The following is a 19558-nucleotide window of genomic DNA, read 5'->3' on the forward strand; positions in this document are numbered from 1 at the left end:
TTCAAGATTGTTCTTCACATTTTCTTGGAAACATGAAGTACAGACTTGGTAAGATAATTTTAACAGATTTTTCTCATGGATGTTCCACATCACACTGTCAGATATAAAGGTATACAGTTCATTAGGATATGCTGTTATTGGAAACTGATCCACTTAATCAATTCCTGTCATTTCTTATTCTGTAAACATTAATTACGCACATACTACACAGCAGGTAGATTAGCGAGCTAGCTAGGTTATTGGATTAAATTTATTTATTTATTTATTTTTTCATCAGTATTAAAAGTGTGGTTTCCGTGTCGTTTAATCCCACCATCTGTCTTTAGAAAAACCTTTCAACCAATTTACCACTGTATCTAAAATATTCCTGACAGATAACATATCAATAATAATATTAATTAATTAATAATAAATAATTAATTAATCTTTGTCATTGCCCTCATGGATGATTAAAGAGCCCTTTTTTGTACAGGTCTAAGCAGGCTAAGAAGGTGGCTCTAAAATTACAGGCTGTAACTGAATATAGACGATGTCCATGGAATCCCTGTAGATATCAATATTAAATATTTATGCAGCCAGTTATGTAATTCTATACACAGTCACTGGTATGATACCACTTGGTCAGTAAACTGGGTCACATCATACTGGTTCATGTTCTGTGTGATGAAATGGATATGTTTTTGTTAGCTCAAACTAATCTAATCTGATCCACTGAGAACAGATTAGAAATGTTTAAAACTCTCATATAATACATACCGATCAGGCACAACATTATGACCACTGAGAGGTGAAGTGAATAAGACTGATGATCTCATCATGGCACTTGTTAGTGGGTGGGATATATTAGGCAGCAAGTGAACATTTTGTCCTCAAAGTTGATGTGTTAGAAGCAGGAAAAATGGACAAGTGTAAGGATTTGTGCAGGTTTGACGAAGGTCCAGATTGTGATGGACGACTGGATCAGAGCAAAAACTGCAGCTCTTGTGGGGTGTTCCTGGTCTGCAGTGGTCAGTATCTATCAAAAGTATCCTCTAAGTCCTGAGACCTTGCAGACCTCGCAAACATCTTAGTGCCAGATACCTTCAGGGATCTAGTGGAGTCAATGGGTCAGGGCTGTTTTAGCAGCAAAAAGAGGACCAACACAATACTAGGCAGGTGGTCATAATGTTATGCCTGATCAGTATCTATGCCTAAGATCATTTGTTGAATTAGATCAAAGAACAATAAGGTAAAATGTGTCTTGTTTGTGAAGCCGTAATGAATTCTTTACTCAGGTATTTGTAAAATAATCCCAAATATCTTTTTATTGCCTTGCTTAAGTGTTGGAAAATGTAATCAGTTAATAGTAGTCTGATTCAGCGCTAAGTCAAACTGACCACAGATTTTTTTTTTGCAGATTTGAGCCATGAAGTGTTTTGTGCCTGCATTCAGCCAAAGCCCTGTTCGATTCACATGCGTCGTACATGATTACAGCTATCACAGAAAGTAATTACATATGCGTCTTCACTGGTAGGAGTTTAAAAGAAGCAGCAGCAAAATCAAACATTTTTGTCCGTGGCAACCATTAGATCATTTTGTCAGACTAAAATAATACTGAATTTGTGTTAGATCAGCGTATATTTCAACTGTTTAGCGATGGAATCAATCAGCTTCCCATTATGAGCTATGAGTTCAGGGGCAGGTCATTTTCTCAGTAAAAAAAAACAAAAACCCAAGATTCGAAAGATTACAGATGGTGTGAGATAAAGATTAGGCTGAAAAACACTGAAGTAGTTTCATACTTGATAGAAGCTGCAGATTCAAGAACACTGAGAACCGAGTTTTAGTTTGCACTGAGAGCGTTACTCATTTCGATTTTGTGAAATTACACTTACTGATTATTTACAATTCTTAAAAAGCTCAGCCTTGGATACTGTTTGTCACTCATCCACCTTTCACATTAACGTCTGTGACTGAACGGGTCTCTCAGGGACGGATGGAACGGACGTGGTTTCCTCGCGCAGGACAAACACATCCATCAGCCTGCGTGTCACTGACACACTGCAAAAAGCCTGAAATTTTCTCACCGTCCACACCTAACGTTGTCACACTTAAATATCTATCCATCTCTTAGACACAGAGTCTATTCTAAGAAACTCAAGGAACCAACCGCACACACTCATATGCCCGTTTACACATTACCCATGATTTAGATATCAATCAGAAGAGGAAATCAGATAACCTGGAGAAAACCCCTGAAGCACACCCAGGATAGGGCGGAGACAGGAATCAAACCCCCAACCACAGATGTCTAAGCCTACACTGAAATATACTAGAGATTATAATTCTAATTTTATTGGTCACAAATACAACCATCCACAGAACCACATGCAGTGAAATGTGTTAGAAGCAGGAAAAATGGACGAGAGTAAGGATTTGAGCGAGTTTGATGAAGGGCCAAATCGTGATGGCCCTAGACCACTGGATCAGAGCATCTCCAAAACTGCAGCTCTTGTGGGGTGTTCTCGTTTTGCAGTGGTCAACGTCTATCAAAAGTATCCTCCTGTAAGTTTTTTAAGTCCTGTTGATATCCTTAAAGTCCTGTAATTTGCAAGGTGGGTCCCATGGAGGCACATAAAACAAATCTTGGTGCTAGATACCACAGCACACCTTCAGGGATCTAGTGGAGTCCACGCGTCGACGGGTCAGGGCTGCTTTGGCAGCAAGAGGAGGACCAGCGCAATATTAGGTGGTCATAATGTTATACCTGATCGGTGTGCATTCCTCATAATATGTAACAGTGGAGAATTTTTTTAATAATACAGTCTCTTTTTCTCTTCTGTATCACTGGATTCTCTTATCTACTTTTAGGAAATGAAAAAATCTGATGTTTTAGGTGGTGGTTCAGGGCCTGAATGGCATGTATGTTTGCTTTAAGGAAGCAGAAGCACTTCCCTGATCGCAGTAGAAAGAAGAGTCCATTGTTCGGATGGCGGAAGTCCTTCACTATCTTCCTGGCCTTAGTCCAGCACTGTTTGATACTTGCTGTTGATTAACTGCAGGTCAGCAAACTCAGTGATGACGATACGCTCAGCTGATCACACCACCGTCTGGAGAACCCATTTATCCTGTGTGGTGCTGTTCCCAAACCACCCTGGGATGCTTCCTGTCAGGATTCTCTCAATGGTGCAGGTGTAGAAGTTGATTAGCAACGTAGAGGGCAGTTAAAAGTCTCTTAAATGTTTTTTCTGAGTCCAGAAAATGGAATTCGCACCTGTTTTGTTGTGTCAAGGTTCAGCATTGAATTTCTCTGTCACAATCCTTAAAGTAAATGGTGATATCAAACCCATTTCTGCTCTCTTGGCCCCAAGTGCTTGTTCATAAGGAGCTAAAATTTGAAGGTGTTTATCTAAGATGGATAAAGACACGACTCACACTGAAAGCCAACAGAGTCCTGACTCATTTTATATCAGACTCACAGCCAGGAAATCACTCATTTGTTTATTCTGATTGAAAATGTCTGATACACCTAACCATCTGAAGCGATAAAGCTGTTTACCTGCCATCTTCATGAGAGTTTTAAAGTGACAGGTTCTGCCTGATGTTGAAACCAAGGCACAGGAAACTGTCTACTCTCTCAGGCTAATTACACACACGCAGATGTGTTCATATGCACAACATACCCAGGAAATTGTGTAATGTGCTGAAATTGGGTTTGATGTCATGGGAATGAGATTCATTGTGTTTACTGAAGCTGCTCTGAGGGCAGGAACTGGACACTCGGATACATCGCTGTTTCTTCCTTTTCGGAGCTGTAAAACATGTCGAAATAGCAAAATGGCTTCGAAAATACAATGCGACAGGTTAAATATGAATAAAATATTTATGTAAAGTAATATTAGACATTTATGGCGTTATCAAATCAGCCAAGTTCTGCAAACAGAGAGACCTTGTTGATGAGAGAGAACAGAGGGGAAGTTCAAGCTAACAAGAAACCTAGTAGTAACCTAATACTAGCCTCAGCCTCAGACGTCATGCCCACCAACCATTTGCTGGACGTGATGCACACGGCACACAAAATTGGAAACACTTCAGCAGCTTTGTAGTCGTCATCTGATTGGTTGGATTCTGCAGGATGTCCAGGAGATGCCTGTGTGGAAATTTTTCACAGTCTGGCCTGGAAACAAAGATGTCATGATGCTCTACTTCCCTCATGAAAGAAGGAAGTCATCGTGTTTGCCACTGTAACAGTGAGCACTGGATTCTCCAAATGATTTGAAGCTCAGAATATAGACTCATTCATTTGCACTACTTTCTTAAATATATTTTTGTATGGATTTTACATTTCCACTTCCCTAAACATAAAGATAAAAAAAACAAGCTGTGATTGGTTGCTTTACATATCAGTCAGATGCCCTCATGGGCAGTCCCTGATCAATAAAAAGCTGCTATGGAGTCCAGACCTTCTCTTGTCAGTCTGAAAATCTGGCTATTTGAGACTACTGTGATGCAAACAACTTCTATTTACAGCTGTGAAGCACAGAAAAGCAGCTCAGAATGCACAAGAGGTCAAACTTTGAGACGGATGAGCTACAAAAAGCAGAAATGCACAACGGTCAAGTCAAGCTTTTACTGTCATTTTGACCATATGTTGTTGATTCAGTACACAGTGAAATGAAACCATGTTCCTTTAGGACCCTGGTGCTACATAAAAACACAGAACTACGTAAAATAACAGAACTAAGGACAAAAAAATAAATGTATTATATTCTCATAATATATTTGTGCAACCTTGTGCAAACAGTGCAAGGCATGAGACAATCCAGGCGATACAGTAGACTACAAGACAGATACACAAAATAGCACTGACCAGTATACAGTCTGTGTGGTTCTTAGTGTGAATATTGACTACAGCAGTTTGTAGCAGCATTAAGGATGTGATGTGTGAAAAATTGCAGACTGAGTGCAGAGGTATATAGCTGAATTTGATTGTGTGTTGGGGGTGTAGGGGGGCAGGGGTTTGGTGTTAGTCCAGTCACTGTGTATTGATGAGTCTGATGGTCTGTTTGTGAGGCCAGAATGATTCGGTACCTTTTTCCAGACAGGGTGAAGATTGTGTGAGGGGGGTGTGTGGTCATTGTCAGAACTCAGAGCCCTTCTCTGAGTAGACACATCACAGGGTGGTCTAGGGTCTTGGGCAAGCGTAAGGATGCTAGACCACTGGATCAGAACATCTCCAAAACTGCAGCTCTTGTGGGGTGTTCCCGGTCTGCAGTGGTCAGTATCTATCAAAAGTGGTCCAAGGAAGGAACAGTGGTGAACATGGCGACAGGGTCATGGACGGCCAAGGCTCATTGTTGCACATGGGGAGTGAAGGCTGGCCCGTGTGGTCCAATTGAACAGATGAGCTACTGTTGCTCAGATTTCTATAGAAGTTAATGCTGGTTCTGATAGAAAGGTTTTAGAATACAACTTTTTTTTTGTTGTTTTGGTAGCAAAAGAGGGACCAACACAATATTAGGCAGGTGGTCATAATGTTATGCCTGGTTGGCGTAAGTCTTCATAAGATATCTTATAACAAAAATATAACAAAAGAGATAAAAAAAAAAGATAAGAAAAAGCAAAAGACACCCCAAAAAGACCTGAAGCATCAAGCTCTAGTGCAATCAGATGCAACGTCTTGCAAAAAATCCACTCTATTTATCCTAGCGCTACTGCACTACAGTCTACTAGCCACTTCCTACTTCCTTCTTTCTTAGAATGGTTCACCACTTTTGTCTTGCATACTTTCTTAGAATTGAAATACTCTCTAAAAATCCCCCTTATTTTATCTATCTATCTATCTATCTATCTATCTATCTATACCTCTTTGCATACTTGAACATTTGAATTTAAGCTTCTAAAAAACTCACTGAGTGAGACATAGACATGGTTACTCACACTGTTTGTCTAAGTGATGCTCTGTTCCTTAATGTCAAAAGTTGGTTACTTAACATGTAAGTCTTACCTAAGTAAGGAAGGAATATATAGCATCGTTTATTTTTGTTTGGCTGATTTATCCTCCCCGGTGTCATGTGACTTGTTAGTGTTACAAGGTCTCAGGTGTGAATGGGAAGCAGGTGTGTTAAATTTGGTGTTATCGCTCTCACACCCTCTCATACTGGTCATTGGAAGTTCAACATGGCACCTCATGGCAAAGAACTCTCTGAGGATCTGAAAGAACTCTTGCTCTACATGAAGATGGCCTAGGCTATAAGAAGATTGACAAGACCCTGAAACTGAGCTGCAGCACGATGGGCAAGACCATACAGTGGTTTTACAGGACAGGTTCCACTCAGAACAGGCCTCGCCATGGTCCACCAAAGCGTCATATCCGGAGGTTGTCTTTGGGAAATGGATGTATGAGTGCTGCCAGCATTGCTGCAGAGGTTTGTACTCACTTTTGTTGCCAACAGTTTAGACCAGGGGTGTCTAATCTTATCCGCAAAGGGCCGGTATGGGTGCAGGTTTTCATTCCAACTGAACAGATGCCACACCTGAGTCTACTGAAAGCCAAGATCAGTTGATTAGCCAGTTGGAATCAGGTGTAGCTTCTGCTTAGTTGGAATGAAAGCCTGCACCCACACCGGCCCTTTCTGGACACCCCTGGTTTAGACATTAATGGCTCTGTGTTGAGTTATTTTGAGGGGATAGCAAATTGACACTGTTATACAGGCTGTACACTCACTACTTTACATTGTAGCAGAGTGTCATTTCTTCAGTGTTGTCACATGAAAAGATGAGATAATAAAATATTTACAAAAAAGTGAGGGGTGTACTCACTTTTTGTAAGATACTGTATATACCTGCTTTGTGACAGATGTCTCACAACTGAAGTCTTGTGGATTATTCTTGGTTCTTCTAAATAGATAAGTTTTTTTTTTTTGTATTTTATTTTATCTACTCTTTTTCTTTTGCTCATGCTCTCCTTTGCTGTGTTAACCGCTTTTGACTTGCCTCTGTTGCTGGGGTTATTTTTGGCATTAACTATTCTCCCTCCTATCTGTAAGCTCCTGTGGTCAGTGCTCTTTGCAGCTACAGCTGTAGCTAGCGCTCTTCTTAGAAACACAGTGTCTAACGCACATGGTTACGGTTATAGCTTTTTGCAAAACTAGATGTGGTCTCAGATGTGGTCTTGTTGGTGGGTGGGTTATATTACTTATTGGCCCAAAAACATGCACACAGAAGCTCTCGCAATTCAGCTTGCATCTAGAAGGATGTACTGTTACTACTAGCTCAGTGAAAGACCTGGGTGTAATAGACAGCAGTTTATCCTTTGAAAATCACATATCTAATATCACAAAAACAGCCTTCTTCCATCTTAGAAATATTGCCAAGCTTAGGAACATTTTATCTGTATCTGATGCAGAAAAGCTAGTTCATGCATTCCTGACCTCCAGACTGGACTACTGTAATGCATTACTAGGTGGTTGTCCTGCATCTTCAATAAACAAGCTACAGTTAGTCCAGAATGCAGCCGCCAGAGTTCTTACCAGATCAAGAAAATATGATCATATAACCCCAATATTATCATCCCTGCACTGGCTACCTGTTAAGTTTAGAATTGACTATAAATTAGCTCTACTTATGTAAAAGGCTCTAATTGGTTTAGCTCCCACCTATCTCTCCAGTCTTCTAACACGTTCCAATTCACCACGCTCTTTAAGATCACAAAATTCCGGACTACTAGTAGTTCCCAGAATATCAAAGTCCACAAAAGGGGGTAGAATGTTTTCGTATTTAGCTACTAAACTTTGGAACAGTCTTCCTGACAGTGTTCGGGGCTCAGACCCAGTCTCCCAGTTTAAATGTAGACTAAAGACTTATCTCTTTAGCCTGGCATACATTTAACACATCCCATAACCTTGTGCTCCAGTACATCTGATTAAATGCACATTATCATTTAGTACTGCTAATATTATGAACAGCAGCTACGCTAATTCTGTTCCATTGTTTCCCTTCTTCTACCCAGCCCGAGGCATACAGAGACTGTGCCGGCTCCAGTGGTATCCGGAGATGGACCAGCTCCAGCCGGGTTCTGCTTTGTGAGGAGTGGGGTATTCAAAGCAGCGCTGTGGACAACAACCTCCTTATTGATTTACATAACATTCTACACATGCTATTTTGGCATCACACAATTGTCACCCAAATGAGGATGGGTTCCCTTTTGAGTCTGGGTCCTCTCAAGGTTTCTTCCTCTTACCATCTAAGGGAGTTTTTCCTTGCCACAGTCGCCTCAGTCACCTCAGGCTTGCTCACTTGGGATAACATCTAGGACTGTTTATATGTTTGTTGTTTTCTTATGTTGTTTCTCATGTAAAGCTGCTTTGAGACAATGCTCTTTGTTAAAAGTGCTATACAAAAATAAATTGAATTGTTCTAGTGTTGTAGCCCCGGGTGTTCTTTCTGAGTCCTTATTATTTAATAATAACTCATATATCTGTTTTACTCTTTATAATAATAGTTATCCTGCTGTTATAATGCTTAAGTAAAACTAAGTAATTTTTTCAGAAAAATATCTACAGTACATCATTCACAGTGCTGTTGGCTTTGCAGATGCAGTGTGTGGGATAAATGTCTGTAATAGAGGGATGGGAGACTCTGAGGATCTTCTCAGCTGTCCTCACTATCCAATACAGGGTCTTTGATGGTGCAATTCCCAAACCAGGCAGTGATGCAGCTGCTCTCAGTAATCCCTCTGTAAAACGTAGTCATGATGGGTGGAGGGAGACGGGTTTTTGTTAGCCTTCGCAGACAGTAGAGACACTCCTGGGCTTTCCTCGCCTGATGTTTTTAGTTTTCTGCACCATTCTGTGCAAACTCTAGAGAGTGTTTATATGTGGAAATCCCAGTTTGTAAGATATTTACATCAGACCATCTTGTACCAACAACCATGACATGGTTAAAGTCACAGTGATCACACTTTTTCCTAATGCTGATGACTGAATTTATAATTGCATGAATGAGTAGATGTAGAGCAGGTGTGTTCCTAATGAAATGGTGAGTGTAAAATTATTATATGCACTGACCAGGCATAACATTATGACCACCTGCCTGATATTGTGTTGGTCCCTCTTTTGCTGCCAAAACAGCCCTGGCCCGTCCTGCACTGTGTATTCTGACCCCTTTCTATCAGAACCAGCATTAAGTTCTTCATCAATTTCAGCAACAGTAGCTCGTCTGTTGGATCGGATCACACGGGCCAGCCTTCTCTCCCCATGTGCATCAGTGATCCTTGGCCGCCCATGACCCTGTCACCGGTTCACCACTGTTCCTTACTTGGACCACTTTTGATAGATACTGACCACTGCAGACCGGGAACACCCACAAGAGCTGCAGTTTTGGAGATGCTCTGATCCAGTGGTCTAGCCATCACAATTTGGCCCTTCGTCAAACTCGCTCAAATCCTTACGCTTGTCCATTTTTCCAGCTTCTAACACATCAACTTTGAGGACAAAATGTTCACTTGCTGCCTAATATATCCCACCCACTAACAGGTGCCATGAGCAGTCTTATTCACTTCATCTGACAGTGGTCATAATGATATGCCTGATTGGTGTAATATTGTGATATTTATAAATATATATTATTATATTGTATTGCTTTTCATGGTCTTGAAGTAATAAAGCAATTATTACTTAATTCTGAATTGTGTGTGTGTGTGTGTGTGTGTGTGTGTGTGTGTGAGAGAGAGAAAGAGAGAGAGAGAGAGACAAGACCATTTACACTTTAAGCTAATGACTTTCACCGACCTTCAAGAAACTTCTCATCACTTTGCTACACAATAAAATCCATAAGAGACCTGATACAGAATCAATGTTTGTCATTCATAGATATAATGGAGGACATGTTTCTGGGTTATAGTTGGCTTGTAAACACAGCAGTAAGCCTCGCACTGTAAGCCTGGCAGCTAAGAAAACACTTACAGCCTCGCCTTTGAAAAACTATAAACCTTGCTAATGTGGGGTGAGGGAAGCGCTGCAGAGATTAACCAGTGGGAAACAGCTTGTTAGCCTTAGCAACCGAGACGCTTTGCACTAAGCTTTATCTTGGTGATGAAAATGATGACTATAAAATGACTATAAAAAAGTCAAATAGAAGAAATTAGATAAGTCACGCTGACGACGTGTGGACAAAAATAAGAACAGAAATAATGACATCATACATAGTCATCTATCTATCTATCTATCTATCTCTATCTATCTATCTATCTATCTATCTATCTATCTATCTATCTATCTATCTATCTATCTATCTATCTATCTATCTATCCATCCAGTTCCAAAAGTGTTTTGCATCTATCTATCTATCTATCTATCTATCTATCTATCTATCTATCTATCTATCTATCTATCTATCTATCTATCTATCTGTCTATCTGTCTGTCTGTCTGTCTGTCTGTCTGTCTGTCTGTCTATCTATCTATCTGTCTGTCTGTCTGTCTGTCTATCTATCTATCTTGTTCCAAAAGTGTTTTGCATCCATCCATCCATCCATCCAGTTCCAAAAGTGTTTTGCATCTATCTATCTATCTATCTATCTATCTATCTATCTATCTATCTATCTATCTATCTATATATCTATCTATCTATCTATCTATCTATCTATCTATCTATCTATCTATCTATCTATCTATCTATCTATCTTTCTTGTTCCAAAAGTATTTTCCTAGTCTCAATACTTTCAGAAGTCCGTCTCTTTTTTCTTTTACATAAGGTGTAGAAGAGATGATTGCAGGTTATTTATTACCATTATCATTGTTTTTCCTGCTGCTTTCAGGTCGTCCTTCAACTCTTTTCCAGTGCCGGCAACTTCTGTTTTTCTTTCCTTTCATCCCAGACGGAGAGTTAAGATGGATGCAAACACAGTCAAAACACAGGTGTGGGTCAGGTGATGAGCAGACAGAGTAGACTAAACAAAAACCGACCTCTGAGTGAAGAAACAGGAGGGTAAACAATGACAAATGGTTTGGTACCAATGAAGCGTTAGAATGCTGAGCGTTAATTCACAAGGAAATGAGAATTCCTATATATATTGTAAACAAGTTTGTGTTTGTGTTGTGTCTCTGTATGTAGCAGACATGTTTGCAGACAGTAGTGTAGTGTAACACTGTTTCTGGTGTTGATATGACACCTTATAATTATTATAATTATTTTGTCAGGTTCCTCTACAGGTTCCTCCAGTGGTCCTGATGTCTTCTCAGGAAGTTTTTTCTTGACCAACATTATCTCTGGTTTGCCCCTTAAGGACAAATTTAAAAGTAATAAAATCTTGTACAGAATCTTGGATTTCTCTGTTGAATAAATAAAATGGAAGTGAATTAGTCTGAAAGCAGGTTATAAATGATTCTGAGAGCAGGTCATGTGGTTGAGCTGTCCAAGGAATGAGTACTTGTGCTTACTTGAATCTTCCACCTGCATTTTATCAGAGCAGCTGTACTGACAGGAAGGATTAAGGACTTTTTCTGTTCTAGGTTTGTTTAATTATATTGTCTCTATGGAAAGCTTAAGACGAATGTCATTTATTTTTTTTGTAACCTTTATATTACACAGATATTTCCCACCTCTATCAAGTTCACTTTTAAACATGTCTTAGTTTATACTTATAAATACGTACTTTCTTGTTTTATTTATAAGGACAAAGTCAAAAGACTTTATGTGTGTAATTCTGAATTGGATTTATGAACTGGAAAGACACTATAAGCTCAAAATTTATGTATAAGGATACAGGAGTACTGAGCATTTCTAGAACTCTAGGCGTAAATATTGAGTTGTTTCCCATTTGCTGTTATAATAAATCTCCACTCTCTATTCTGGGAAGGTTTTCCACTAGATGTTGAAGCGAGGCTTTGGAGATTTGTGATCATTCAGCTACAAGAGCATTAGTGAGATCAGACACCGATGTAAAGGAGGTCTGGGGTTCAGTCGGTGTTCCAGTTCATCCCAAAGGTGTTCAGTGGGGTTGAGTCAGAGTCAGGGCACTGTGCAGGACACTCCAGTTCTTCCAGTCCAACCTTAACCTCCACACCATGTCTTCATGGAGCTCTGGTCAGAGATATCGTCATGCTGGAACAATGTTTGATCCTCTTAGTTCCACTGTAAAGTTGTCCACATACTTCTGTCCAGATTGTTTACATTAAATAAAAAAATAAATTAAATAAAAAAATAAATTAAATAAAAAAAATGTTTTGAACAGTTTTGATTGATTGATTGATTGATTGATTGATTGATTGATTGATTGATTGGATTGGATTGGATTGGATTGGATTGGATTGGATTGGATGGTTGGTTGGTTGGTTGGTTGGTTGGTTGATTGATAGATTGATTGATTGTTTGGTTGGTTAATTGACTTGTTTGTTTGTTTGTTTGTTGTAGGACTATGCTGTACATGTTAAAAACAAGAACTTGGAATGGATGAGTTTCAAGAACAAAATATAAAATAGATTCAGAATTGAAAGAAATAATAATATTAATGAAGCATTTTTAATGAATATATATGAAGTATATAGAATACAGTTACATATACATATAGTTGCTGGGACAGTACACAACTACTGTAGTTTTATTAATGTTTAAAGTTATTTATTAAAATGGTGCACAACTGTAACTTATGAAAATTTTAGTTACATTCTACACTAAGGCCATTTAAAATGAATTTAAATAAACTGAAATCATTGTAGAGGAAAGGTTAAATAAATGATGGTGAATAAAGATGTGATAAAGAAGGAAATTATTTTATGTTTTTAAGAAAAAATTGATTGTACACCATTTCAAGATAAAAGTAAAAAATAAATAAATAAAATAACACGTTAAACGCGTAGTATTTTTATCATTATTAAATTATTTTATATTAATTTAAAAACTTTTTTAAACTTTTATTTTATAAATCCTTTTCGTGTAATTCATTATTTACTATTTTATACAGTTAACATAATACTGTTTAACAAAGTAGTATTTTATTTATCTTGATTTGCTTGAAGTTACAAATAAATAAATGAACAAATAAATAAATAAATAAATAAATAAATAAATAAATAAATAAATAAATAAATAAAATAATAATAATAAATAAATAGGCTTTAAATTTGGAGTGTACTGCTGTTACTATAGCGACAAGCAAGAATCTCATTCCTGTTCGTTTTCTTTCCCCGTCCAGGAGGGTGCACTACAAAATAAAAGCCAAAATAAACCTGCCCGAGCTTTAATTCATACCATAAACATACATGTTTATATAGTTAATAAAGTGTAAATAAAATCCTATAAATTGTCGTGTGCGTGAAAAAGCACGAAACTGTAACCAATTATATAAAATGTTTTCATAACATATAACGGATGCACTTGCTCTGTTATGCGGTTCTACACCGGAAGTGACGTGAGATATCTTCATAAGGTTGCTGTATTCGGTCCTCGACTCGGTTATTCCGTGTTGGAGGTCATATAAAGGTTTGTATTTATCATGGCCATGTCAGTGTTTCTAATGCAAATAAATGTTCTGGCGTATGTTTACAGTTATATATCATTGCCACCGTGTTAATGTAAATGGATATTTTTAAAAAGAAAACGACCTGTGATGTTGTTATATCTGTTAGCCGCTATGCTAAGCTAACTGTATCTGTCCTGGAGCAGCTTGACTGATTGGTTTTTAGGGGGTTAGTTTAGTTAATAGTTAGCGATCTGGGTTGTTTAGGAGGATGACTAGTTATATTTTGGTCATCTACTGTGAGTGTTTGGAAGGAGAAAGACGTGCAGCTGATTAAAGTAGTGTTAGTTAAGGTTACTGCACTGCTGAAGCTCTAACTAAGACGTTTAACATTAAGATGTTTACAGTAAGATCTTCTGACCGCTGCAGGGGTCTGTTTTGCCTTTGACCTGACATAAAGCTGAATGATTTAGGCCCTAAAATCATTTTGAGGGTCACCGTCAACTGTTATTAAACCAACACTCTTCAAAATCCGACTCGGAACAAAACAAAACTGAACCTGAAATTCAGCCTTGTGGTACACCTCAGCGATCGTCCGTCTTCTGAATCGAAAACTAAATGATTATTAGAATAATTAATAATCTTCAGATCTGTGATGCAAATCCAGCTGACCAGTACAACCGAAACGTTTACCTTAAATATGCACTTCAAGGCAAAGATAAGACGTCTAAGATTTCAAAGATTTCAAGAAGGGTAGAAATTAATCCCGCCTCTGCACTGTGTGTGGGCGGAGTCTGAAGGTGACAAACACAACCTGTACCTTTTCCTTCCTATACACTTACACTATATTGCCAAAAGTGTTGGGACACCCCTCCAAATCATTTAATTCAGGGGTTGGGTTTGGCCAACCCACTTAGTTCCAGTGAAATGACCTCTTAATGCTTCAGTATACCTAGAGATTTTGGACAATTTCATGCTCCAAACTTTGTGGGAACAGTTTGGGGATGACCCCTTCCTGTTCCAACAATGTGTCCCAAAACTTTTGGCCATATAAGTGTATTCGTTGATGTTGCTGTTTGTACTAGTTCAAAAAAAAAGAAAGAAAGAAAGACAGTTAACGTGTCAAGAAGAAGAAGGGTAGAATCCCGGCTCTGCTCTGTGTGGGCGGAGTTTGCATGTCCTTGCGTTTTGGGGAAACTCATGAGGAAGGTGTCTGGAAATTGAGTCATCAGTGCCACATTGTTTAGTCCTTATCAGTGTAATCAATAGTCCTTATCAACATGACAGATTCAATGCCATAGGAAACCAGACACATCCTAAATCTTCCTTTCCTTTAATTCAAGTGTTTTCCGGTGCTTGGATTTGACTCACTCTCAAAATATTTTCATTAATACATGCATGTCTGTCTATCTATCCATCAATCTATCTTGTTCCAAGTGTTTTGCATCTATCTATCTATCTATCTATCTATCTATCTATCTATCTATCTATCTATCTATCTATCTATCTATCTATCTATCTATCCATCCATCCATCCATCCATCCATCCATCACTCTATCTTGTTCCAAGTGTTTTGCATCTATCTATCTATCCATCTATCTATCTATCTATCTATCTGTCTGTCTGTCTGTCTGTCTGTCTGTCTGTCTCTCTTTGTCTCTCTCTGTCTGTTTGTCTCTCTCTCTCTCTCTCTCTCTCTCTCTGTGTCTGTCTGTCTGTCTGTCTCTCTCTCTGTCTGTTTGTCTCTCTCTCTCTCTCTCTCTCTCTCTCTCTGTCTGTCTGTCTCTCTCTTTCTCTCTCTCTCACTCTCACTCTCTCTCACACACACACACACACACACACACATGAAGTTAGTTCATCCTGTTTTCTGCTTTATTGACTCTGTGACTTGAGCTGCATGGACTTCACACTTTTGTTCACAACCCTGAGATCTATTTTAGATCAAATCCATCGGAGTGTCTGATCACACGCTTTAAAAAGAAAAGGTGAACCTGAAGAAGAACCTGAGGAGAATCTGACTATTTATACAAAGCATGGTCAGATTTGCTTAGATTTAAATAAGGACAGAAATAGAAATGTTGAATGTTAAAGATATGAATATTTTAACATTTGGAAACTTTTTCATTTTAAAGGAAGAAAAAAAACCTCAGATTTTCAGTGAGTCAGTTTCAGACATTCGGACCTCAGCTTGAGTTTTGAACTCGTCTTACACTCCCTGCACTGCGGACTGGAGGTTTATATGATGTGTCTTTAAGGTGTTTTCCAAGTATTTTTTTTTTATTTTACCCATATCATGACTATGTTCAGCCCAGCAACAGAAAGAGTGTTTGTTTTGGTTGCTTTGACGATCATATCAGAGATGTCTCCAGTGTCGGTCAAAACCCAAACATCTGAGAGTTGTTCTGATGTCGTGTTTTCCCACAGTGAATAGCCATGGGCGGGGATCACGGCCACAGCAAGCTGCCCATGCCTGACTACAAGACTTGGAAATGGGAAGGGACTCCTCTGGAGTTCACCCAACAGCGGCTGGCACGGAGAGGACTCAAGGACCCGTGGGCAAGGTGAGACACTCTGTTCGACATGCACAGCATACAGCGAATCACAGTGACCAGAGATCATTCGATTTCAGAAGCTCTTATCACCACACATACATAGCAGCCTTTTCTTCATGTATACCAGGTAAGGGAGTTGGGGTCAGAGAGCAGGGGCAGCTATGGTACAGCAGAGCAGAGAGTGTTAAGGGCCTTGCACAATTGCCCAGTAATGGCAGCTTGGTGGTGCTGGGGCTTGAACCCTGATTTTCTGATCAATAACCCAGACCCTTAACCACTTGTGCCCCCAAAAGGAGAGCTTACTACTGTACCTACCTACCTACTATATCTGAGTCTGCTGCTATACGATTTGATCGAGTAGCCTCCGTAGACCTGGGGTTCATTTTATTGAATAGATGTCATTAGATAAGGGTGATCAGAGGGTTAGGGTTGCGTTTTCCCAACCACACAGATTATGTGAGAGTTGTGTTCATATAAGAGTGGGTATTACTAGGTAAAGGAAACTTACCCATGTGCTATGATTCATTTAGCCCTTTAGGCTTGTTAAAGACCACAGCATCCCACATCAGTTACACTTACCACACGTTCCGGGCAATAAATGTCTTTTGCACTGAAAGCTATGTACAAGGTTTTCAAAATGAATCATCTCAAACCACAACCCCTCACCTGTAGGGGGCATCTCAGTCAGCTTAGGGCAGAGTGTCAGCTGTTTTATGGGCTGTTTCTCTTTCTCTCTCTCTCTCTCTCTCTCTCTTTTCCTCTCTCTCACTGTCTCTCTCTCTGCACCTCAAGCAGCCATGTCTCTTTCTCTCTCTCTCTCTCTCTCTGTCTTTCTTTCTTTCTTTCTTTCTCTCTCTCTCTCTCTCTCTCTCTCTCTCTCGTTTTCTCACTCTTTCTGTCGCTCTCTCTCTGTGTGTGTCTCTCTCTCTCTCTCTCTATCACAAAATCTTTCCAGTGCACTAGAACATTCACTTCCTAAAACCTCCCACCTGGCAGAAAGCCCAGGGATCACCACTCATCGTGTTCTCTTACTTAAAATGACGTTTTATTTCCTGTTGCCCCTCTTGGCCAAAAAATAAATGTAGAAAAGCAGATCAACTCTCAGCAAACTTCTCTACAAACGTAATATCTTGTAGCTCTCAACTGATTACATACCCTTTTTAACTTTAGTTTGTATAATGAGTAAAAAAAACCTCATCCTGCCTGAAGGACACTGATAGAAACCCATGTGGTTTAGCTGACATTTATATATGACCTGAAAAACGAATTGCTCATGTTTGGGTTGTTTTCAGTGACTGACGAGGAAACTTCTGAGATGTATGTCTGGAAATCGAGTCATCAATATTTCCGCAATTCAGGTGCTTGGATTTGACTGACCCTCCTATGTTAAATGAAAATAATTGCATTAATACATACACAGTGTGAATGATTACGTCACCAGTTCATGCATGAAGCTCTTTCCGGTTGATACGGGATCTGTCACAGCACCTGCACTTTCACTTTTGACATGTTGAGAAATCAGCCACCCTTTCATTTCCAGTAAAACTTTTAAAACCAGATCTTTTTTGTTCTGACAACCCCATCCCCCAATCCCCCCCCCACAGGAACGAAGCGTGGAGGTACAGCTTCGGCCCCCCCGTCAGTTTCCGTGAAGTGATGATGCGCGGATTTCGAACAGGATTCATCGCATTCGCAGTGGCCCTGGCTGTCGAGTACACGTTCTTCCCTCCGAAGAAATCGGAGCACTGAGAAGCACCAGAAGAGACACTCGATCATCAGACTCTATTACGTTCACAGCAGGTTCCTCTGCCACCTGTAACACACCTCTGCGTCACGACTCGACGTATTGTACCTATGTTTCCTCTAGAAAAATAAACCGAAGTTCTGACAATGTTGTGCTGGAAATCTTTCAGGAACCACAGGTTTATAACAACGCACTCGTTCTAATAGGTCGTGGTTTCTATGGTAACGACTCAATACAAACCTAATAATAAACAACCAAGATGACTGTTGATATGCTGATTCTCTTTTTCCATGTGTAGAGGTTTGTTTAGCAGAGTCTCCAGTTTCAGGGATTCGTAGGACGGACAAGTTCCTGGGACTTTTTGGTAACGTACTATGGAAACCAATGGTTTCTAGGTCAACGGAGTGTGTATAGAATCAGGTTTGGTCTGACCTGAACTTATCTGATATGTTTATAAAAACACACATCAGCACTGTGACTGTGACAGGACATCCGTTTCCTAAGCATAGGAGTTTGGATAAGCTTGTCTTCACACAACAAGGTCATAACGCATACAGTCAAGAGAAACAGAAGAAGAAGTACACCCTCCTTCAGCGCTATGTTTCTGAAGCCTGAATAACTCGCTGTCTAAATCTCAGGTGACAACACAACAGGTTTTATGTATTTATTTGTTTAGTAAAACAACGTTCAGTAACCAGGTGTGGGGGAAAAAAATTAATTCATTAACTTAACTTAATTCAGTAGATTAAATTTAATGTAATATGGAGTCGTCCCGCCCTTTGCAGCTATAACAGCTTCAACTCTTCCGGGAAGGCTATCCACAAGGTTTAGGAGTGTGTTTATGGGAATTTTTTAGGCATTTGTGAGGTCAGGCACTGATGTTGGACGAGAAGGTCTGGCTCACAGTCTGCGCTCTAATTCATCCCAAAGGTGTTGTATCAGGTTGAGGTCAGGACTCTGTGCAGGCCAGTCAAGTTCCTCCACACCAAACTCACTCATCCATGTCTTTATGGACCTTGCTTTGTGCACTGGTGCGCAGTCATGTTGGAACAGGAAGGGGTCATCCCCAAACTGTTCCCACAAAGTTGGGATCATAATGAGTAATACAAATACCCGTAATAGAATAAATAAATCCGTTACAGTGAATGATCTCGATTGATTAGGATGCTGTATGAGAATGTTGTTATACTTTTAATAACAAAGTGATTTTTATATTTATATATATATTTTTTTAATATCATCATGATGAGTGCTTGCGCATTTAAAAGGAGACGTTTTGGCTGTGTTTCGTATTCCACCAAACTGAAGTGTCGTGTGATCGCGTGTAACATGATCCAGCGTGAAGGAAATACTCTCCATGATCTTCCTTTTTCTGATCAGCTATTCAGTCATTCAGCTTATCACCTGAGGATCTAGGAACTGACCACACACACTTTATTTGTTTTTAAATATTTCATTTCATTTCTATCATTTCTAATACGTTATCGTTTCTGTGGTCCTGTTCACAGGGACGTCCACAGAGTCAAACCTAAGATTGAACAGATCGGTTAATGAAGATGCCTTGTACCAGTTGAGATGCTGACTTTTTGTGTGTTGAGGTGTTTATGTAGCATTTAAAAAAAGGACTCTCACGTGGCTTTGAGGCAGAGGGGTTACTTGTTAATTTGTCATGACAAGCTGGAATTTCTTTTTTGTATTTATTTACATACATAAGGTCAAAGTGAAAAATAGTACAGTAAGAATAAATTCTATACATGAGAGGAGATGTTAGTCCCCCACAGGGGAAATTTATATTGAACACACGCACACAAACCCCAAAGACAA

General features: G+C 39.4%; 1 protein-coding gene across 1 annotated transcript; it reads left to right on the forward strand.

Annotated features, from left to right (window-relative positions):
- Positions 1 to 13353: 13353 nt before the first annotated feature.
- On the forward strand, positions 13354 to 17881 carry ndufb3 (NADH:ubiquinone oxidoreductase subunit B3). The gene is made up of 3 exons (XM_058393681.1): positions 13354 to 13460; positions 15863 to 15999; positions 17595 to 17881. Exons 2-3 carry the CDS (start codon positions 15872 to 15874, stop codon positions 17737 to 17739), a joined length of 273 nt encoding a protein of 90 aa, XP_058249664.1. The 5' UTR covers positions 13354 to 13460; positions 15863 to 15871; the 3' UTR covers positions 17740 to 17881.
- The last annotated feature ends 1677 nt before the right edge of the window (positions 17882 to 19558 follow it).

The sequence above is a fragment of the Hemibagrus wyckioides genome, linkage group LG06 (assembly GCF_019097595.1).
Source record: "Hemibagrus wyckioides isolate EC202008001 linkage group LG06, SWU_Hwy_1.0, whole genome shotgun sequence".
Taxonomy (NCBI): domain Eukaryota; kingdom Metazoa; phylum Chordata; class Actinopteri; order Siluriformes; family Bagridae; genus Hemibagrus; species Hemibagrus wyckioides.

Excerpts from the sequence above, each read along its gene's own strand:
- ndufb3 (XM_058393681.1), top strand. The coding sequence starts at position 15,872 with ATGGGCGGGGATCACGGCCACAGCAAGCTGCCCATGCCTGACTACAAG. Across the intron at positions 16,000-17,594 it reads CTCAAGGACCCGTGGGCAAG|GAACGAAGCGTGGAGGTACA; the intron begins GTGAGACACTCT and ends CCCCCCCCACAG.